The sequence below is a fragment of the Scardinius erythrophthalmus genome (assembly GCF_964197995.2).
Source record: "Scardinius erythrophthalmus genome assembly, chromosome: 3".
NCBI lineage: Eukaryota > Metazoa > Chordata > Actinopteri > Cypriniformes > Leuciscidae > Scardinius > Scardinius erythrophthalmus.
Window position 1 is genome coordinate 55,358,989 of NC_138223.1, and position 24,600 is coordinate 55,383,588.

At 36.5% G+C, this 24,600-nt stretch overlaps 1 protein-coding gene across 2 annotated transcripts in view; it reads right to left on the reverse strand.

Moving 5' to 3' along the window:
• LOC308687460 (uncharacterized protein) overlaps nt 1–24,600 on the reverse strand; it is a 63,196-nt gene that overhangs the window by 12,546 nt on the left and 26,050 nt on the right. For both annotated transcript variants that reach the window (XM_081360026.1, XM_081360025.1), the window contains exons 12-19: nt 23,691–23,780; nt 23,487–23,591; nt 23,027–23,210; nt 19,920–20,002; nt 18,574–18,734; nt 11,490–11,638; nt 1,565–1,621; nt 222–235 (exon numbers count right to left, since the gene is read on the reverse strand). In XM_081360026.1, coding sequence (XP_081216152.1) covers nt 222–235; nt 1,565–1,621; nt 11,490–11,638; nt 18,574–18,734; nt 19,920–20,002; nt 23,027–23,210; nt 23,487–23,591; nt 23,691–23,780 — 843 coding nt within the window. The remainder of the gene's footprint in view (nt 1–221; nt 236–1,564; nt 1,622–11,489; nt 11,639–18,573; nt 18,735–19,919; nt 20,003–23,026; nt 23,211–23,486; nt 23,592–23,690; nt 23,781–24,600) is intronic.

A 24,600-nucleotide genomic window follows, 5' to 3' on the forward strand; every position in this document is an offset into this window, starting at 1 on the left:
GACATTGCATGACACTTGAGAGCCCTGAACACAATCAAATCAATGAGAGCTTCGGATCTTTGGATCTTCCAATGTTTCTCTATGGTGCTGAAACCTAAAGATGTCCGAGTTCCGGTCCCTGTGCAACTGATAATCAACTGCCTTTTTTCTCATCTGAGTTCAAGGGGAGGGGCTTACCGATAGATCAACTGTATGTTACACAAGAGAGTTTTGGTGCTTACCTTCCATGGTTTACCTGACAAAAAAAACAGGGGTTATTATATTATTTATTTAGCATTTTTGACTATTAATAAAGTGAGAACTATTATTTCAACTATTATGAGAATATTAAGACATTAATAAATCTAACTAAATTGAAATAACAAACAAGAAAAACAAAACATAAAACAGAGTAAATAGCCTATACTGATTTCTGAAGTAACTTCCAAAAACTGCTTTTTATCTAGTCAGCCTACAGTATTTTTCAACATTTCTTTCTGTCAGTCAAAGAGTGCTTCTCTTATTTGAATTTTATTATGATTCTACTAAACCAACGGAACAATGTATTTCAGGCCTGATATGATTTTTTTTTACTGCTTTAAATGATAGCCTATGTGGTAATTTAGCAAGACAAGTATGTAATCCTAAGATACACCGCAAAATCCCCAGTGTTGAATGAAAACCTCTCCGTGCACAGGCTGTATATTTCCACACCAGAGAGTGTTAAAATAGCACTGAAAGTGTTGACGTTAATGTGATTATTAATTAAGTGATGATCGAGCATTATTGAGGAAAACCTGCTGTTAACAAGCAGAATCACTGAAGGAAAGAACACACAAACAGAAAATAGAGAAACATAACAACTCTCTTGTATAAAATACAAAGAACATCAAATATATTGTGCACAGAAGCTGTGTTTAGACGCACACATCAAGATTTAGCATATGACTCTCAAGAATGGTGACTAACATATCTGAAAAATAAAAGCAAACAGGAACAATTTATGAAAATATTAGTACAAAAACTAAAACAAAACCATTATGACCTGCTGGTCATAGTTTCTCTTGCCATAACAAATGTGCTTTACAAACGCAAAGTTGGAGCAGTCATAGAAAAACTAATATTAAAAAAATCAAGAGCTCAACTAAAGCAAACACCGATCACTATAATAGTGACATCAAATTAAACATTTTAAAGTAAACATCAACATCTAAACCTCTGTTAATTCTTAATAAGAACATGTGTAGATGAAGCTGTATGACAGAAATGAAGTCAGTCTGGTTAATAATAAGTGTAATAATGTTTAATGGCTGGAAGTCAGTTGTAGTTCTTGTGTTTCTCTTTCCTTCAGTGATTCTGCTTGTTAACAGCAGGTGTTCGTCACTAATGCTCAATCATCACTTAATTAATCACTTAATTATCTCATTAACTTTAACACTGCTTCAGTGTTACTTTAACACCCTGTAGTTGGACACATATGTACAATATTAATCATTTAACACTGGAGATTCAATTTATTTTCAAATATATTATGGCCAACTGAACACTCGACTGACTACAAACATTGGAATCAGTGAAAACTTACCAGGCTGGACTTTACGGATGAACTTGTCCTTAAACACGTAAGAGAACGGACCATGTCCTTAAAGAAAAAAAACATAACAGTAAAATGTTTCATATTTCACCAGAGAACAATTTTATATTGTCTTCATTTGACATTCATCACATCTTATTTCATGTAAAAAGTATGTAGAACATAGTATTTAGCATATATGATGTGATTAAATCTAAAAAACCATCAACATTTCAAATGTAATGGTCTCTCAATCTCTTTAAAGCTGGGATTGGCAAACTCGGTCCAGGAGAGCCACAGACCTGCAGAGTTTAGCTCTAACCCTAATCAAACACACCTGAACAAGCTAATCTCTGTCTTCAGGATTACAGGCAGGTTAGTTTTATCAGGGTTGGAGCTAAACCAAAGATTGTCTTATTATATGGAGATGAGAGGGTCTGTATCTCTTACCATTAGAGGCTACGTTTACACGTGGATGGCTATTTTTATAAACGGACATTTCACCCCTCTTCGTTTTCAAAAATAACATCATGCACACGAACTTGTGTATATGCTGTCAAGAGCATGCCAAACCTGTAGGTGGCAGTGTAACGAGAAGCTCAAGCCCATCTTAGCCAATCAGAATCCCGAAAATAGTCACATTCTGTGATGTCGCTGCCTAAAACTCAGTTTTTCTCAGTTTACATGCAAACGGGCAAACGAAGATTTTCAAAATCTCCACTCTGGCCGGAGTTTTTAGAAAGAATCGTTTTCGGAGGCGAATTCTCCGTTTGCATGTAAACGAAGGGCACAAACGAAGGGAAATGTCTCCGTTTTTCAAAATAGCCATGTACGTGTAAACGGGGCCAGAGAAAGCGTAACATATTACTTAATACAGTTTTAATTCATTATTGTTTTTACCATCATTCATTAAAAAGCATTATTTAATCATCATTAGGAACACAGAAGTCATATATGTGAACCTAGACCACAAAACCAGTCACATGGGCCAATTTTATTTAAAATTGAGATGTATACATCATCTGAATATCAGCTGGGTAAATAAGCTTTCCATTGATGTATGGTTTGTTATGATATGACAACATTTGACCGAGATATGACTATTTAAAAAATCTGGAATCTGAGGGTGCAAAAACAATCGAAACATTGAGAAAATGTCCTTTAAAGTTGTCCATTAATATGTTCGCGATTGTGCTGCATTCACTCAGACAAATAAATGTTTGATATATGTATATGTTTGGAAATTTACAAAATATCTTCATGGAACATGATCTGAATATCCTAATGATTTTTGGCATAAAAGAAAAATGGATAATTTTGACCCATACAATGTATTGTTGGCTATTGTCACAAATATACACTAATATGCGACTTGTGACATGTGACTGGTTTTGTGATCCAGGGTCACATATCATTAAAGTGTATGAAAAACCTGGCAGCAATAGAAAGAACACTTCATGTTTATTTTTTTATTATTAATTTGATCTTTATTCATTAAAATGCTTAACCCCCTGAGGTCGACAATCACGCCGGCGTGATCTGCTCGTTTTTTTTTATATCAGTGCAAAATACTCTGTTGATTTTGATTTTACATACTTGTATTGTACATCATTCAAAACTGTTAAATGTCTTCTTTTATTTGTGTACACTCATAATAAAAATAAAATGTTGTGTTTTTCGTAAAACAAAAATAAACATGATGCGCGTTCTGCCATCTCTCTCAATGTGAAACTCATTCTGAAACGCGACAGAAAATGACCTGTAACTCAGCGAATGTTTGTCACACAGACTTGAAACGCATGTCTATACAACGCTTGGAATCTCTATTTTTAAAGTATGTAAATAATATAAAAAACAAATATTCTATTTTTAAGTAATCCATACGAAAGCAGCGGCATGTACAGTTTCTCAAACGCGTCCTCATTAAATTTAATTTGAACACGCCTACGAGCGCACGAGCGATTGACATGCAAATGATCCATGCGGAGAAACGCAGACCTGTAAACGCCCTCATCACCTCAAAACAAAGAAGCAGAGACTTCGTAACTTACTCCTTACTGTGTTTGAAAGACGCGCCAGAGCTTACATTGGATTTAGGCTACCTCAGAAGAAGAAGAACGCGATTTGAAGACAAGAAAGATTTAAGGTAAGAAATGTTTACATATTAGTTTGTTATTGTTGCATAAATGTCACATTGCAGTTGAACTGTTGCTAGATATATGGGGAATATTATAATATTTAGACCCGTGTTTACTGTTAAGCCTACTGTGTTTGTGGATATCTGGTCAAACGTAGATATGTATGGTAACCATAATGTTTTATATTTGAGCTTGATCGCGTTTGAATGTATCAGATTTTGCAGCGCGATCGCGTTTGAATGTATCATTTGAAAATTTGAAAAGCAAAACACACCAAATGGCTTCATGTTTTTACTATTATCTCATTTCATATCATCATAACGAATGGAAACATTTGAAGTAACATGATAATCAATATATTTTTCTCTAGCTTGGTTGTTACTGAAATATTTTGGAAGATTTATACTGCTATCTATTGTTATTATAATTTTACTCAGCACTGTGCATAGCTTATGCCTACAAGGCACAACAAACCTCGTGTTCGTTATATTATATATTGTTGGAAACATTTGTGTGTGTGTGTGTGTGTGTGTGTGTGTGTGTGTGTGTGTGTGTGTATTTTGTGAATTTTAAAAAGCAATTTTAACCAGAAAAATCTAATATTTATTTGCAAAATCGTGCAGGCCTTTCTCTTGATATATCAGTATGTTCACTTTTGTTTCAGGGCCCAGATGCCACTGAGTCCTGCCGACTTCAACATTCACATGAGTCTCTGGAACATGAACACGGTAAAGTGAAAATCAAACACCTTGGAAATTAAAGGTATGTACAATGTTTTTAGGAATGGCACAAAGGTCTGCCTTTGAAGTGTTTTTTTTTTTGGCATTTGTTGTGTATCTTTGGGTTATGTTGTGTTGTAAATAAATCCAAACAATTTAAAAGCCATTCTTTTTTAAATCTCCTCATTTACAGTATTGTGCAAGGTTGCTCAGAATGACAGGGCTATTAGGAGCTATATTAGGATAGCTCCTAATAGGGCCGTTGGGGAGAATTTTTTGTCTTTCTCAGGTGAGAAAAGCTTACATATTAATGAGCTGCCGCATAAGGCTTTCTAACACAAAACACGTCGTAAAATTTTTAAATCAATATATTGTCTTATCTGAATGAGCAGTCAGGGTGATTTTCACATAGTTTTGGAGCAAATATTCTAGGCTACGTCATACAATTTTCAAAAGTCTTGTGAAGAAATAATCAGTAGGGGTTTCATGGCCTTATTTCAGTGAGAATTTTTTTTGGTATTTTCACAAACCACGCATAAATGTCATTATCTCAAAACTACAAACTTTTACATACATGCTGCTGATAATAGGGCTGTGCGATATATATCGTGAGATTGTTATGCACATCTCGTCAGTAAAGCCGGTTCCTTGATTAGTAGTAAATCGCCATCACCTGCTTTCAGATGGAGCGGCATTTAGGGCTGAGGAGATAATTAAGTGATTAATTTAGTGATGATTGAGCATTATTGAAGACACCTGATGTTAACAAGCAGAATCACTGAAGAAGAAAATCACAAATTGTAAGTTACCATTAAGGTGATGGGTGTTTGCTTTAGTTGGGCTCTAGACCAATATGATTACTTTAATATTTACTGTTGTTTGTCTGCTGTTATTGGTTTATAACAGTTAAATGAACAAAGTAAAATGTTATCTTATAGTGTTGGTTATGTTTTGACATAATCATGCTGTGATCTGAACAAGGAAACTTATTGAGATAGTTTGGTTTAACTTGTTAGCAGCAGTTTAGTGATTCTTCAGCCTATGATTATCAGTACTTTACTTTTAATTCTAAATATTTAATAAACATTGTTCTGATCAAAAGACATTCAGATAAATTCATTTAAAACACAGGCATCAATAATCAGCCTGTGAATCTCAACAATGGTGACAATAATAAAGCATGTTGCAGTGGCTGCCACCAATCACAACTCATTAATGGCTCCCATCATGCATTGCGGTATGAATAAATTATGATCTGAATTGTCTATGTAATTTACTTTTCCTAATTGAATATTCTGCTCCTCACCATTGTTGAGATGCATAGACTGAATCTTGACATCTGTGTGTGCCTAAAAGACTGATTTCTTTTTAAGCAACTTTTAAGAAATCCTTTATATTATATCAAAAATGCTGGCCATTTATGCAGATTCACTAACCAACAACATAAATCGAAGTCAGAAAGAAGGATTTTAATGAGTTCAGTGATCAAGTTCAAATGATGATTGTCATAATATAACCTACACCACAGGTGTCAAACTCAGTTCCTGGAGGGCCACAGCCCTACACAGTTTTGTTCCAACCCTGCTTCAACACACACACACCTGCAGTTTTCAAATAAGCCTGAAGAACTTGATTAGCTGATCAGGTGTGTTTAATTAGGGTTGAAGCTAAACTCTGCAGGGCTGTGGCCCTCCAGGAACTGAGTTTGACACCCCTGACCTACACCATCAGATCACTTTTTTTTTCTTTGTTTATCTGTCAGTTATAACTCAGATACAGCAGCCAAATAAAATCTAAAGTAAACATATAATGGTCTAGAGCCCAACTAAAGCAAACACCCATCACCTTAATGGTAACTTACAATTTGTGATTTTCTCCTTCAGTGATTCTGCTTGTTAACATCAGGTGTCTTCAATAATGTTCAATCATCACTAAATTAATCACTTAATTATCTCATTAACTTAAACACTCTTGAGTGTGGACTCATACACTCCCAGGAGTGTTAATTTAACACGGGAGTTTTTGCTGTGTACAAAGAGCCGTAGTTAACTGACAAGCTGAGCCATATCGCATTAAGTATCGCTGGCGATACGTCCGCGATTTTAATGCGATATGGCTCAGCTTGTCAGTTAACTACGGCTCTTTGTAGTAAATGCCGCTCCATCTGAAAGCAGGTGATGGCGATTTACTACTAATCAAGGAACCGGCTTTACTGACGAGATGCGCATAACAATCTCACGATATATATCGCACAGCCCTAGCTGATATATTGTTGTAGCAGAGTTTGTGCTGAATACAGTGTAATTAGACTTTAGCCATGAAAATGTCACAAGTAACAGAAATAACCAGAAATGTCAGAGCATGTCAGAACACCTCCAGGGCCCAGAAAACAGCTCAGACCTCAGAGGGTTAATATCAGCATCATATGCATTCAAGCAGTTATAATAGTCATTACAATTCAAGTCTTATCATAACTGGTACAAGCTAAAAGCCAAATGAAGAAAACTTCTGTATTGTTTATTTTCTTTAGACATATCTAATATCTCTCAATATCACTATTAATACTATTAACTATCACTATTTAATATTTTGTTTGGCTGCTGTAACTGAGTTGTAACAGCCAGACAAGCAAAGAGAAAAAAAGTTGATCAGGTGTTGGTTATGTTTTGACATAACTTTTACACTGCTAGAGTTTTAATTTAACACTTTTCAGTGTTCTTTTAACACTCATATTTTAACACTTTAAAACTCTTGAGTATGATCTCAAATTAACTCTCCTGGGAGTTTTTTTGAGACTACACTCAAGAGTGTTAATTTAACACTGAGTTTTTGCTGTGTGTAACCCGAGGGAAAATTGGGTAATATAATAAACCAGACAAAGTCAGTGGTTTGTTAAATTTGTTTATTTTCATATTGTATATTTTTCCAGTTCTGTAAAAAGAAATGTACATTGTTATTGTTACTTGACATGTAAGATGTTTATTTTATTTTATAAAGTGAAAGTTGCATAGGCTTACTGGTTGTGTTGTGCAAGGGCCGAGGAAGAGAGGAATGACGTCAGACGAGGAAGAGAACAGAGTAGAGAGAGCACAAACATTATTCAAACTGTATTCGCAAACACCTTATTCGCAAACACCGGAAGTAGCTAACCGCGGCCATATTGTTGACATGACATCTGTCCTGCCCATAGCCGCACGCAGGTTTGAGTTGAGGGGAGCAGTAGCTTTACGACTTCATCTCGTCGGTATCAAGAGAAGATAAGCTTGATCCCACATAGCAACATTGTGACGGCCCAGATCCGGCCCACATCTGGCACACGCGGAAAGATGATCTGGCCCACATGCAGCGTGGACTTACGGCACTTGGGTGGGCCACTCCTGTTTGCCAGATCTGGGCCACAAGCAGGCCATAGCAATGCCACATCTCAGCCAAGAGCAAAGAAATAAACCAGAACTGGAGGATTAAACAACTCCACTTAACAACTTAAACAAGCTTCACTTATTACCAATCAGACTGACTTTATTTCTGTCAGACGTCTACACAAGTTTTTATTGAGAATTAACAGAGGTTTAACTATAATGTGTTTCATTTGAAGTCACCATAAGAGTGATTAGTGTTTCCATTAGTTGGGCTCTTAACTCTTATTATATATATTGTCTTTTTTGGCGGCTGTGACAGTGTGTTTATCAAACACATTTATAGCAGCAGAGAAAGCTAAAGTGAAATGAGATCAGGTGATGATGGTTACCTGTCGATGGTTTTATAATCATCACGAAATAACCTGTTTCACTGAGATAATTTGAATCTCACAATTGTGTTGTACCATTAATATGTTCTCATCACAAACCCTGTGCTACTGCAGCGTGAGGTCCAGCAATATTATAACAATCAGTTAGAAGACTTTAACAAACATGAGCACGAAAAAAAAAATCCATGTTGACACACTTAGATATCAAAAATCAGCACATGAATCTCAACAAGGGTGACAATATTTTTTTTTTTTAGATTAATTCAGAACATCACTGAAAAGCTACTAAATGCCACAACAAAAACAACAGCAAAAAAATAAAAGCACATATTTAGAATTAAACAAATTAATAGGACAATTTAGCTGCATAATTTATTCATGTTGCAATGCATGCTGGGAGTTTTGTACAATGATGGTACCCAGCATGCATTGCAGCAAGGTACTTTTGATTCTCACCATTGTTGAGATTCATACGTTGATTATTGATGTCTGTGTGTGTCATCAAACAGTAATGATTGGTGCTCATGTTTGTTAAAGTCTTCTAACTGATTGTTATAATATTGCTGGATCTCATGCTGCAGTAGCACAGGGTTTGTGGTGTGAAGATATTAATGGTACAACACAATTGTTGGATTCAAATTATCTCAGTGAAACAGGTTATTTCGTGATGATTATAAAACCATCAACAGATAACCATCATCACCTGATCTCAGTTCACTTTAGCTTTCTTTGCTGCTGTAAATGTGTTTGACAAACACACTGTCACAGCCGCCAAAGAAGACAATAGATATAATAAGAGTTAAGAGCCCAACTAATGAAAACACTATTCACTGTAATGGTGACTTTAAATGAAACACATTATAGTTAAACCTCTGTTAATTCTCAATAAAAACTTGTGTAGACGTCTGACAGAAATAAAGTCAGTCTGATTGGTAATAAGTGAAGCTGGTAATGCTGTTTGTGGAGTTGTTTAATCCTCCAGTTCTGGTTTATTTCTTTGCTCTTGGCTGAGATGTGGCATTGCTATGGCCTGCTTGTGGCCCAGATCTGGCAAACAGGAGTGGCCCACCCAAGTGCCGTAAGTCCATGCTGCATGTGGGCCAAATCATCTTTCCATGTGTGCCAGATGTGTGCCGGATCTGGGCCGACACACTGTTGCTATGTGGGATTGGTGTGGACCCATATCAAATAGACCCTATAGCCTTAAGTAAAGATCTGTCCTTATTGCCAGCCGTAACTTATTTATTAAATTTTAAAGAGCTGCCAACTCTCACGGATTCACCGTGAGACACTTTTCACACGCTCTCACGCCACACATCCATTTTCTCACGAAGCAAAGAGGGCACGGAGACCGACAGACTAGACAGAGCAGGTTACTTATGATATAAAAAATCTCAGCTATCAGGTTCTGTCACTTTTATTACGAAATTCAAACAATAAATACCGTTTTGGCGCTTGTAAATGTGACGCGACAGATCCCAAGCTGCACGTGAACCGATCATCTCTAGCTAATAGTAAATAAACACGAACACTGTTGAAAGATACAGTACAACTTACCGAAATGTATATTCCTCATACATAATATCGACCCATCAATCAAACAAACAAAGGGTTCAATAAAACTGCTGGAGAACAATTGTCACATAACATTTACCTCAGGAAAGCCATTTGATGACCATAATATAGCCTAGGCTATAGCACGTTAGTTGGCTAGAAAAAATAGCTATAGAGTATTTTGCTAAATATGTGTACTATATTATATATTTATTATATGTTTACTTATATCATTAAATAAAGTTATAATAAAAAAACGCATTATATCTCTCTCTGTATGTTTACAGCATTAGGTGAGTTGTTTTTTTCTTGAGAAAAATGTATGCCTATCTTGTGTAGCCTACCTAATATTTATCCAAATGAGTCAATATTAAATCAAATCACAATAATTGAATTGAAATAATAAAAAGCGTAGCTTACCAGAAATTGTACCATGTAAACATTGTAACATGTTGTCACTAAACCTAATAAAATTCAGTTTAGTTGCTAAAATGTTTTGACAATCACAATACACTTATTGTGATGCAATATTTTTTTTACATCCCCCCCAATCCCCCCTAACATGTGGTAAAATGATGGGAACAGACTTTGCTGTGGGGAGTTTAGACTATATTTATCCTAGCTAGCCACAAGTCTCTCCTGCGCTGGCTCAACTCCTCTGTCTCCTTCCATTCACGTTTTCTTACAGTCGGTATCGCATAAAAACTTCGGGGTTCTTATTGCTGTTGTTAGAACAGCCGTGTATTACACAACACAGTACACCATCGCGCTGTTTAAAAAAATAAAAAATACAGCGATAATACCATGGATAATTCCGACGCTGCCTCGACAGACTGACAGTTGCCGTGGTTTCTATGTCAACAACATGGCCGCCGCGAACATTGATGACGTAGATCGAATAAGAACTATAGAGACAGTAATATGTGAATAACATATTTCTCTGGTAACATCTGATAGATTAGGGTGACTAATCCTGACGAACTATCGGATGATATCTGAATACTGAACAGTGCTTTGACGAAGAGCTCAATTCAGTTTGTTTATGGACAGTTTGAAGTTTGACGCGAGCTGCTGACTGTGAGCGTGTGTGCGGCGTGGGACGAGAGATTGCCTGTTTGTTGACTAAACGGACTGGGGCTACAGTCTGGGTCATTCGATTGCACCGATAGAGCTGCATCAGGACCGAGACAACGCACGCAATCGACGGGGACGGTGCTGTTGTGCAACACACGTGGTGAGCGCATTCTTTTTATTTTATTTTGCTCTACGGAGTGAAGCAGCCACACGTTTTAGGCTACAACGAACCCGAGCGTCGATTCAGGCCTGCTACGAGAACTGTGGTATTTTTTTTATTGGATTATTAGATTTTTGCCAGCTATTCGTTTTAGGAATTAGCCTACACTGTCAATCATCTTTTGGTTGTTTACTAATTCATATTCTTGTGTGATTATTTTATTTTATATTCAGTAAAGAGCTTTATTTGTTTCAATTGTTGTTGCTATTATTTCATTTTCATTTTATAACTCTGTGTTTATTTGAGAACCACAACAACCTGATTAATCATTTGCCCTTATTAAAATAAATATAGAATTTGATTGAATACTAGATCTAAAAGAACTCAGGTTAGCCTTCCCCCATAAACAACTGTTGGGGGCGCTACATGTGTATCTTAAAGCTTTTTTGTTGAACATTTTCAAAAAACATATAACAATTTATTAGATATAGAGAGCATTTTTAGTATATGTTTTCCACTAAAAGTGGATGTTTCTGGCACTCACCTAAATTATAGCACAGAGCAGCAATTTGGACACACAATATGTCTTGATCCTGTATCTCCTGCTTCTCTCTTAGATCCGGTTCCTTTTCAAGATCCTTCTGTTGTTTCTCTTGCAGAACTTTGCCCAGACGTCCTGCTAAATATGCAGCACTGCACAAACAGTAAAAACAACAATTTTAAACAAAACACAGGATACATCCAGCTTTTACATTGTTTGATCAATGTAATGATGAATGGATTTAGGATAAATTAGAACAGGGTAAGCAATGTTTTGTAAAGTAAAAAAAAAATTAAAAAGTGAAAATGTGTTCTCATAGCAACACTCAAATTAAGTAAATATAGGGCTGGGCGATTTAAATCGCGATATTGTTATGCGCATCTCGTCAGTAAAGCCACCCACATAGCAACATTGTGTCGGCCCAGATCCGGCCCACATCTGGCACACGTGGAAAGAGGATCTGGCCCACATGCAGCGTGGAATGATGGTGGGCCGCTCCTGTTTGCCAGATCTGGGCCAGAAGCAGGCCATAGCAATGCCACATGTCAGCCAAGAGCAAAGAAATAAACCAGAACTGGACCTTATCTGAGCCACAACATCTGTGTATATTACATATAGAGTCATCTCAGCCTTAATAAGCCTGTTAACAAGCAGAATCACTGAAGGAAAGAAGAGAACAGAAAAAGAGACGAGCAGAAACACAAGAACTACAACTGACTTCAGCCACAGCCTCAGATGAAATCAACTGAAGAGAAAAGAAGACATTAAATCTGTGAAGATCTCAGCAGAGGAGGATTAAACAACTCCACAAACAGCATTACCAGCTTCACTTATTACTAACCAGACTGACTTTATTTCTGTCAGACGTCTACAGAAGTTTTTATTGAGAATTAACAGAGGTTTAACTCTAATGTGTTTCATTTGAAGTCACCATAAGAGTGATTAGTGTTTCCATTAGTTGGGCTCTTAACTCTTATTATATCTTTTGTCTTCTTTGGCTGCTGTGACAGTGTGTTTGTCAAACACATTTGCAGCAGCAAAGAAAGCTAAAGTGAACTGAGATCATGTGATGATGGTTACCTGTTGATGGATTTATAATCATCATGAAATAACCTGTTTCACTGATGTCTTTGGAATCTAACAATTGTGTTGTACCATTAATATCTTCACATCACAAATCCTGTGTTTCTGCAGCGTGAGGTCCAGCATTATTATAACAATCAGTTAGAAGACTTTATACTACAGGGCTGTTGAATGCTTGAATCTGATTGGTTGAAGAACGTTCTAAGGTGTGCATTATTTTCAGGGAAACGCACAGCTAAAGTAGTTCCAGGCAGGTCTTGACCGCATTACAGTTCCATATCACTTCGCGTAGTCAACTGTAATAACGGAAAATAGGATACAATTCATAACAAGAAAAAGCATTTAGCCTCATGCGCTTGATCTGCAATTTTCAACGTCTAGCTTCACAATCAATGGAAACATGCAGTTTAATTTGAATAAATAAAGTATATAGGCCTAGGCTATCTATAATCAGTAGAAAATTAAACTGAATATAGGCTAAATAAATAAATAAATAAATGGATAGTCCTGCAGCACGGATTTTTATTGCAGATAATATATAACAAATAAATAGTTATTGATAGGCCTACTTGTTAAAATGGCTTTGTGTTTAATTTATTTGGTTTAATTAATTAATTTATTTATGTGTTTTATAACATCTGTCAATAATATAAAAAAGAATGAACAAATTAATTATAACAAATTGAATTAATAAATAAATAATAATATTGACGCACATGCTTGTCTCATTATTGCAACATCTCTCTCTAATTACTGCATTAATAACTGCATAAAGCCGGGGACACACTTTAAGGCCGGTTATGAATGTAATTTGATACGTATGACTGATCATGACCAAACGCGTGTTCAGCGCGTTCAGTCTGTGTTCAAAGTCGGTGTTTAAAATCTGCTGCAGCGATGAAAACAGTAAGAGAATGTGTCAGCTAGTCGTGTGTCTCCAGCATTAGTCTGCTATCAGTGGCTCAAACCTCCGTTACTAACTCTAAAATGACGTTTTGGACTTAGCAACGGAGACACTGGATTAGATGCGTAAGAAATTAGTCCTACATACAAGAGCGTTTTAATGACAACAACTTTACAAACGTCTTGAAATACATAATCTGAACAATGTTTCGATGTGTGGCAACTGTAGTATAAGCGGAATAATTGACTTCAGGCCGTTGAATTATTAGAAAAATAATGCACACCGAGGTGTAACGGCCACTCCGCTTCGCGTCGTGACCGCATTACCACCTCGGGTGTGCATTATTTTTCTAATAATTCAACGGCCTGTCGTCAATTATTCCTTACTTAACAAACATGAGCATGAAACATTACGGTTTGATGACAAACACAGACATCAATAATCAACGTATGAATCTCAACAATGGTGACAATCAAAAGTACCTTGCTGCAATGCATGCTGGGTACTAGGGCTGGGCGATTTAAATCGCGATATTGTTATGCGCATCTCGTCAGTAAAGCCGGTTCCCTTGATTAGTAGTAAATCGCCTTCACCTGCTTTCAGATGAAGCGGCATTTAGGGCTGAGGAGATAATTAAGTGATTAATTTAGTGATGATTGAGCATTATTGAAGACTCCTGATGTTAACAAGCAGAATCACTGAAGAAGAAAATCACAAATTGTAAGTTACCATTAAGGTGATGGGTGTTTGCTTTAGTTGGGCTCTAGACCATTATATGTTTACTTCAATATTTACTGTTGTTTGTCTGCTGTTATTGATTTATAACAGTTAAATGAACAAAGTAAAATGTTATCTTATAGTGTTGGTTATGTTTTGACATAATCATGCTGTGATCTGAAAAAGGAAACTTATCGAGATAGTTTGGTTTAACTTGTTAGCAGCAGCTTTGTGATTCTTCAGCCTATGATTATCAGTACTTATACTACAGGGCCGTTGAATGCTTGAATCTGATTGGTCGACAAACGTTCTAAGGTGTGCATTATTTTCAGGGAAACGCACAGCTAAAGTAGTTCCAGGCAGGTCTTGACCGCATTACAGTTCCATATCACTTCGCGTAGTCAACTGTAATAACGGAAAATAGGATACAATTCATAACAATAAAAAGCATTTAGCCTCATGCGCTTGATCTGCAATTTTCAACGTCTAGCTTCACAATCAATAGAAACATGCTGTTTAATTTTAATAAATAAAGTATATAGGCCTAGGCTATCTATAATCAGTAGAAAATTAAACTGAATATAGGCTAAATAAATAAATAAATAAATGGATAGTCCTGCAGCACGGATTTTTATTGCAGATAATATATAACAAATAAATAATTATTGATAGGCCTACTTGTTAAAATGGCTTTGTGTTTAATTTATTTGGCTAGTCTACTGTCATCTGTCAATAATAGAAAAAAGAATGAACAAATTAATTATAACGAATTGAATTAATAAATAAATAATAATATTGACGCACATGCTTGTCTCATTATTGCAACATCTCTCTCTAATAACTGCATTAATAACTGCATAAAGCCGGGGACACACTTTAAGGCCGGTTATGAATGTAATTTGATACTTATGACTGATATGCAAACGCGTGTTCAGCGCGTTCAGTCTGTGTTCAAAGTCGGTGTTTAAAATCTGCTGCAGCGATGAAAACAGTCAGAGAATGTGTCAGCTAGTCGTGAGTCCCAGCATTAGTCTGCTATCAGTGGCTCAAACCTCCGTTACTAACTCTAAAATGACGTTTTGGACTTAGCAACGGAGACACTGGATTAGATGCGTAAGAAATTAGTCCTACATACAAGAGCGTTTTAATGACAATTCAACGGCCTGTCGTCAATTATTCCTTACTTATAATTCAAAATATTTAATAAACATTGTTCTGATCAAAAGACATTCAGATAAATTCATTTAAAACACAGACATCAATAATCAGCCTGTGAATCTCAACAATGGTGACAATAATAAAGCATGTTGCAGTGGCTGCCACCAATCACAACTCATTAATGGCTCCCATCATGCATTGCGGTATGAATAAATTATGATCTGAATTGTCTATGTAATTTACTTTTCCTAATTGAATATTCTGCTCATCACCATTGTTGAGATGCATAGACTGAATCTTGACGTCTGTGTGTGCCTAAAATAATTTTTTTTTTTTAAACAGCTTTTAAGAAATCCTTTATATTACGTAAAAAAAATCTGGGCATTTATGCAGATTCACTAACCAACAACATAAATCGAAGTCAGAAAGAAGGATTTTAATGAGTTCAGTGATCAAGTTCAAATGATGATTGTTATAACATAACCAACATCATCAGATCACTTTTTTCTTTGTCCAACTGGTGATTATAATTCAGAAACAACAGACAACTCATTGAGTCAAGAGTCCAACTAAAGCAAACACCCATCACCTTAATGGTAACTTACAATTTGTGATTTTCTCCTTCAGTGATTCTGCTTGTTATCATCAGGTGTCTTCAATAATGTTCAATCATCACTAAATTAATCACTTAATTATCTCATTAACTTCAACACTCTTGAGTGTGGACTCATACACTCCCAGGAGTGTTAATTTAACACTGGAGTTTTTGCTGTGTACAAAGAGCCGTAGTTAACTGACAAGCTGAGCCATATCGCATTAAATATCGCTGGTGATACGTCCGTGATATTAATGTGATTTGGCTCAGCTTGTCAGTTAACTACGGCTCTTTGTAGTAAATGCCGCTCCATCTGAAAGCAGGTGATGGCGATTTACTACTAATCAAGGAACCGGCTTTACTGACGAGATGCGCATAACAATCTCACGATATATATCGCACAGCCCTACTGGGTACCATTATTGTACAAAACTCCCAGCATGCATTGCAACATGAATAAATTATGCAGCTGAATTGTCCTATTATTTTGTTTCATTCTAAATATGTGCTTTTATTTTTTTGCTGTTGTTTTTGTTGTGATATTTAGTAGCTTTTCAGTGATGTTATGAATTAATCTGTTTATCCAAAAAAAATATATATATATATTGTCACCCTTGTTGAGATTCATGTGCTGATTTTTGATATCTCTGTGTGTCACCATGAATTCAGTTCTTGTGCTCATGTTTGTTAAACTCTTCTAACTGATTGTTATAATATTGCTGGACCTCACGCTGCATAAACACAGGGTTTGTGATGTGAATATATTAATGGTACAACACAATTGTTAGATTCAAAAGACATCAGTGAAACAGGTTATTTCAGGATGATTATATAGCCATCAACAGGTAACCATCATCACCTGATCTCAGTTCACTTTAGCTTTTTTTGCGGCAGCAAATGTGTTTGACAAACACACTGTCACAGCAGCCAAAGAAGACAAAAGATATAATAAGAGTTAAGAGCCCAACTAATGGAAACACTAATCACTCTTATGGTGACTTCAAATGAAACACATTAGAGTTAAACCTCTGTTAATTCTCAATAAAACTTCTGTAGACGTCTGCCAGAAATAAAGTCAGTCTGGTTAGTAATAAGTGAAGCTGGTAATGCTGTTTGTGGAGTTGGTTAATCCTCCTCTGCTGAGATCTTCACAGATTTAATGTCTTCTTTTCTCTTCAGTTGATTTCATCTGAGGCTGTGTCTGAAGTCAGTTGTAGTTCTTGTGTTTCTGCTTGTCTCTTTTTCTGTTCTCTTCTTTCCTTCAGTGATTCTGCTTGTTAACAGGCTTATTAAGGCTGAGATGACTTCATATTTAATATACACAGATGTTGTGGCTCAGATAAGGTCCAGTTGTGGTTTATTTCTTTGCTCTTGGCTGACATGTGGCATTGCTATGGCCTGCTTGTGGCCCAGATCTGGCAAACAGGAGCAGTCCAGTCAAGTGCCGTAATTCCACGCTGCATGTGGGCCAGATCATCTTTCCACGTGTGCCAGATGTGGGCCGGATCTGGGCCGACACAATGTTGCTATGTGGGTTAAGTTGAAGGCATTACTGCCATGGCCTCACTTCAAAGTCACTTTGAGTAAAAACTGGCACAACTCACCCCACTCTCCCCTATATATTCATGTTTATACCGGTATTGTGCCTGTTATGTGTTATTCACTTACACACTGTTGCTAAAATGTGTTACTTTTTACACTATTCATATCACAGTCCTGCAAAGATGACAGAAAATGTACTCACATGTTTTACTGCAGGACAACAAATGTGAGCGGTTGCGTTTTAGACCAAACATATAATGGTGAGTGAGTGAGACCTGGACGCTTCAGTGAATGCTGAGGTATTTTGCTAAATAAAATGATCCTGTCAGAAGAATTGCGTGATTGCGGACGGCCCCCTTTCAGATGTATCCGGATTAATGTAGATGTAGCCTCAGTGTTATTTTAACAATCTGGAGTGTGGACACATATGTACACTGAGGGGTGTTCATGTAACATTTGGGATTTTGCAGAGAATGTTTATATGGTTGTCAATGGCATTTTGGCTTTAATATGATTTTCATAGTTAATAGGCAAAAATAAACCTGATTCCTGTTCTTTCTGACAACAAAGCGTATGAATGTGACAAGCTCATAATCATGACTTCAGGGGGAGGTAGGACTTTTAATATTGCACGTGAAGGCAGCATTAGTATGCCCTTTTTTTTACCAAGGTTTGTCACCTTTCTAGTTCATCATAATCATACACTGTTCGCTCGTTGGCTAGAAGAGAACTGGCCCCTGACTGAGCCTGGGTTCTCCCAAGGTTTTTTTCTCTATTCTGTCACCTGATGGAGTTTTGGTTCCTTGCCACTGTTGCCTTGGCTTTTGGCTTGCTTAGTTGGGGACATTTAATATTCAACGATATTATTGATCTGCCTAATTAGGGTGGACAATGATGCAATTTTCTTCTAGAAACAAACTTTGTTGTATTATTTCCATTTTATCAATGTGAAGCTGCTTTGATACAATCTGTATTGTAAAAAGCGCTATATAAATAAAGGTGACTTGACTTGACTAGTTCCAAAAATTATCCTGTTTATATTTACTCATAAGTTGCTTTAAATCTTTATTGCTTTAATTGTACTTTACCCAAGTGAGTGTTCGAAGCGAGTGTGAGTGGCTCCCGGATACACCAGATATGTTCCTCCGAGTTGTTTGATGTGACGGAGTCTCTGAAACTGAGGAGTGTCGATGATCTTCACCAGCAGGGGGTGCATCTCAATCTGACCATGAATGGGGTCGTTGAAGATCTACAGGACAGAAAAGAGTAAATACTATATGCTGTTCTCAGTTTAGAAATGAACCAGGAAAAGTGAGGTTTCAGACATTATCAGCATTTTGGGGACAGCAGAAACTATGAAAACATATTCTATTAAATAATTCATTCATTTAGAACATGGACAGATAGAGCCATTTCCAAAGCATCTCTAAACTTGTGTTCTCAACAATATGTTAACCTTATTTGAGTCAATCAGTAAAAGGTCATTTCTGACTTTGTACATTGCCATTATTACATCATCAAGTTGTGTAATATATTATGCAGACAGACAGATTGTCACTTTCCTGTAACTGCACATGTAAAAATCAAGCGGCAATATTCTGATCTGAAAAATGAAGCCTACCCGGAAGTGCGAAAAACTGCAATACATCTAAAATCCGCTAGAGGAAGGTCCCAAAAGGGAGCAAATGTCCATAGCCCCCATGTTAAAATGTCCGTTTTCACAGCATAAATTCATGTTTTTACAGGTTGGTCCCATGGACTTTTATTGTATTTTTCGATAGCTTCCGAGTGCCTGACAACCATGAGGGCTGTGAATTTTTTTCTAACTCGTTAGTTTAGTTCGTATTTAGATATAAAATGTATGGCAATAAGGGCGTGGTTAACTTTGATTGACAGCTTGATTGACAGCTGACAAGGCAGCGCAACGGAGAATGACAACATAAGAAGCGCCATTTTTTAATACAGTTGACATATAATACTACTGTTTCTGTATCGTGAAATGTAGTTTTAAGAGTTTTTCAGGCGAGAATGTAGTTGTTTAAAGCTCAAATCTGTGGTTTATTTATAAAGATTTATGAAAATTGTATCCAGTTGTGAGATCCAGCGATGACCGGGCGCTCAGCGCGATGTACCCCGCCTGGAACAGCCTTTGCTCAGCTAGTCGGTCTGAGGTTTGCCGCTTACTCTGGCGTCTCTGTAGTGGTTAAACCATAACATGAGATATAATTCGTCTTGTGTATATCTAACGGGCGATTTTTGGTCTCGTAACGTAAATCTATAATTTGTTCCCTGGCCAATCGTTTTGGCTGAGGGGAAGTTTCATAACTTTATAAGCTATTTAACTGTAACTTACCGTTGTATGGTTAGACTAGATCGAGCGCTGACTTTTTATGTTTGAATGAATTGTTTGCTTTGGTCCCATTTTAACTTTTACCTTGTGAAAGGGAGTTTGATTTTCAGCCTCTTCAGTTGTAGGAGGAGCAGCCGCATTACATGATGATGAACTTGGTCCCTCGTCTGTAAGCAAACCGTCATCAATTTTTGTGAGTGAATGCTAATAGGTCTGTGTTGTATTTTAAAATAATTAATTAACAAGCATAAACACAAGAAGAGTAAAATATTTCAGAGCAAAATTAAATTCTTAAATCTAATTTACAGTATATCTTTAGGTTTACTTCCACCCAAAACCAAAAATGACAACTCAGATAGCAACATTGTGTCAGCCCAGATCTGGCCCACATCTGGCACCCGTGGAAAGATGTTCTGGCCCACATGCAGTGTGGAACGACAGCACTTGGGTGGACCGCTCCTGTTTGCCAGATCTGGGCCACAAGCAGGCCATAGCAATGCCACATGTCAGCCAAGAGCAAAGAAATACACCAGAACTGGACCTTATCTGAGCCACAAAATCTTTGTATATTAAATATGGATTCATTTCAGCCTTAATAAGCCTGTTAACAAGCACCCAGCTAACAGACTTTTGTTATACGAACATTCTCCAAATATTCAGTGTTGGTTCTGGGAACGTGAAAAATGTCCAGTTTTCTTGACGTTAGAGGAACGTGTTTTAAAAGGTGTAATGTTACTCAAACGTTCTTTCAACTTAATTTTGATTTAAAATTCAACATTATAGAAACGTTGATTTCTAACATTCCAAGAACATAACCATTTTAATTTTCCATTATCACCATTATGGAGATCAGTGTTTGATTTAGCTTGGCAGTTGACCTTTAAATGTTTAACTTTAGAGTTTGTTTGGCTGTTGCAACTGAGTTATAACTCTCAAATGAACAAAGAGAAAAGCTGATCAGGTGGTGTTGGTTATATTTTAACATAATTATCATTTTACCTGAATCACTGAACTCATTTAGAGCCTAATCTCTGACTTAAATGTATATTGATCATTACAGCATCACTGTGATTCTACAGAATAAGATCCAGAATTTTCAATATAATCCAAATGATTTCTTAAAAGTTGTTCTGATATTTAAAAAATAATAATAATAATTACGGCACACACAGACATCAAGATTAAGTGTATGAATCTCAACAATGGTGACAAAAAGAATATTCAATTAGGAAAAGGAAATTACATAGACAATTCAGATCAGAATTTATTCATACCGCAATGCATGATGGGAGCCATGAATGAGTTTTGATTGGTGGCACCCAGAATGCACTGCAACATGCTTTATTATTGTCACCATTGTTGAGAATCACAGGCTGATTCTTGGTGTCAGTGTGTCCAACTAATATATTTTTTTTTAAAGGGGTCATATAATGGTACATGCACTTTTACAAGTTGATTGCACTGAAATGTCTGTTGGCAGTGCCTGTACACAACCATCCTATCATGATTAAAATCCATCCAGTGGTTTTGTTTTAATCTCCTTATATGTTTGACCATCTATGAAATCAAGCCGTTCGATATTGTGACGTCATAAGATTGTACGCCCCTCCCGCGATTGTGATTGACAGCCGTGCTTCAACACAAGACCCGCCCTGAGCAAGCTGTGACAGCCGTCGTCATAGTAGTCCGCCATTGTTGATATGCTGGAGTAGAATGGCGTCTAAGCGATTGTGGTGTTCTGTTCTTAGATGTAATAAGGAACACAGCAGTCATTTGGATGTTCCTAAATCTGAGCCGTTATAGATGCAGTGGCTGAGTTTAGTTTTTGAAGCGATATGCCCAAAGGATTGACGCGGGGATTCCCTCACGGGGATTCCCCACGATCGTCCATGCTTTCATGTTTACGCGAATCATTTCACACCAGACAGCTTTACAAACGAGAAAAAACGGATCGGTACCAACGTGTTACTGCTGAACCTCCAGAAGATGTGAGTGTAATGTTTTATTAACCTTTATATTAGTATTTATATTAATCTTTGCAAAATTTGCAAACCTTGCTGCAGGCTTCACAATGAATGCGTCTAAGGTTTACACTCAGGGTACATTACGGCATGTTTTCTATGTACGACGTTCTCAATATAATTCATAATCACACGTTTATAATGAATAAGACGTGGTTATTGTGTTAGAAATGGTGTGCGCACAGAACAGAGGGGCGGGGTGAGCAAAGCTCATTATCATTTAAAGACACATGCACTGAAACGGCGTGCTGAAAACAGAGCTGTTTTTGACCAGGTAAAATGAGTGTTTTCTTACAATACTAATGAGAATTTTTAATTAAAGTATATTACAAACTTTTAATTTAGACCCTAAAGAATCATATTAGCTTGTACAAAAATGGCATTATATGACCCCTTTAAGTCTTTTGATCAGAACAACTTTCAAGAAATCTTTCTGATTACATTGAAAATGATTAACATGGCATAATATTAGAATCACAGGCAGCTATAATCAACAAGGTAAACTTAGCTCTTTAAATGAGTTTTGTGACTCTGGTCAAATTATGATTATGTCAAAACATAACCAACACCACCTGATCAACGTTTCTCTTTGTTCATCTGAGAGTTGTAACTCAGATACAACAGCCAAACAACATCTAAAGTTATTAGTTTAAGGGTCAAGAGACCAACTAAAGCATACACTGTTCACCATAATGGCAACTTAAAAAAGAGATTTTCTCCTTTGGTGATTCTGCTTGTTAACATCAGGTGTCTTCAATAATACTCAATAATCACTCAATCAATCACTTAATTATCTCATTAACTTTAACACTCTTGAGTCTGGAGCCAAATAAACTCCCAGGAGAGTTCATTTAACACTGGAGTTTTTGCTGTGTAAGTTCATGGGTGGAATAAATATATGGCAGGACTTTTACTTTCTGACCCCTGGATTCTCCACCTCTGCTTCTGACACCGTGCTAAAGGCTACAGGCAGGTAAGTTTTTTTTTTTTTCAGGGTTGGAGCTAAACTCTGCAGGACAGCGGCTCTCTAGAACCGAACTTGCCTACAGCTGGTTTAAGCGAAAGAGATCTTTGATCATAACAACTTATACAAAACCTTCCAATTATTTTGAAAATGCTGGATTTTATGCAGTAGAATCACAGGGCTGCTATAAACACAACTGGAGTTACCTGAATCATCAGGGGAAATAATAAGCTCTCTTATTTCTTCCTTGCACCATTCATGAAAGCATTTATTGGCCATCTGTACAATCTTCTGATGGTCCTGATTCTTCTGATGCCCCGGAGCACTGTTTGGATCATAGTAAACCCTAACAAGCCATTCATGAAACTTCCGTGGCTTGAGACTAGACACCTGCAGGGACGAGAGAAGACAAACTCAGCCTGTTTACTCAATTCATCATCGATGAATTTGGATACATTAAAAATTAAATAGAACAATCTGAAAATCCTGTCTCTTTATTTCAATATAGGTAGCACTAATACATTTTCTCTGAATAATTGTTAGTTGTAACTCAGTTTTGCAACTCAGATGTTCTCATGTGTAAGAAATCATGACATTTAGGAGATCAGATTAAATCACATAATCATGATGGCACTGTAAGTATTTGAGATAAGTGAGATTTCACACCTGGTACTTCTCCATCTTGAAGGCTGTCTTCAGGTCATTCTTGCTGTAGAAATAAACATTATCAATGGGCTCATTACCCACTGCACCAAAACCCATCTCAAGAACCTGAATGAGAGGAGATTTCAGATAGAAAATCAAGTTAAACTGAAAAAATGAAGATCTAGAAAATAGAACAATTTGTTATTTCTTACTCTTTGTACATACATAAATGTTAAAGTCCTCAAACTTCAGGTTTTGGCTATAAGACTCATTGAATTCCCCGACCCTAGTCTTCCATAGACCCTTCAGTTCTTCCTAAAGGTTTTTAAAATATAAAATATTTAAATATTTCAAATATTACACTATCGAAAATAATAATGACGGAAGATTTGAATGGCATTCTTAAAATCTTCAGAGTGAACAAAACATAAAAAGATACATCATCATATACAATAGAAAACATTTACACATCCACATATTTAAAAAATAATAATAATAAAAAAAACTTTGTTTGTTAAGAAATTTAGAACTTTTCATCAAAATAAGAACTTTCTTGTAGCTTCAGTAACATCTCTGCCAAGCAGATTATTGTAAATATGATACATGTGTGCTAATATACACAGCAAAATCCCCAGTGTTAAATTAACACTCCTCGGTGTACATATAGGTCCAACTACAGAGTGTTAAAAATGAACACTGAAGCAGTGTTGAAGTTAATGAGATAATTAAGTGATTAATTACGTGATGATTGGCCACTAGAGGTGACACCTAATGTTAATAAGCAGAATCATTGAAGGAAAGAGAAACACAAGAGCTACAACTGACTTGGAGCCTTTACACATTATTGCACTTATTATTACCAGTTTGAGCCTTTATTTCTGTCATACATCTACAAAAGTTATTGAGATTCAGCCGAAGTTTACACGGTAATGTTTTATGAAATGTTTCATTTCGTTTTCATTTTAGTTACCATTATGGTGGTCAGTGTTTGCTTTAGTTGGGCTCTTGACCCTTTTAATTTTTATTGTTAGTTTTTCTCTGACAGTTCCAACATTGGGTTTATAGAGCACTTTTGGTACGCCAAGAGAAAACCTGCTTGACATTATCATCATGTTATGACCTTATTCACTGATGA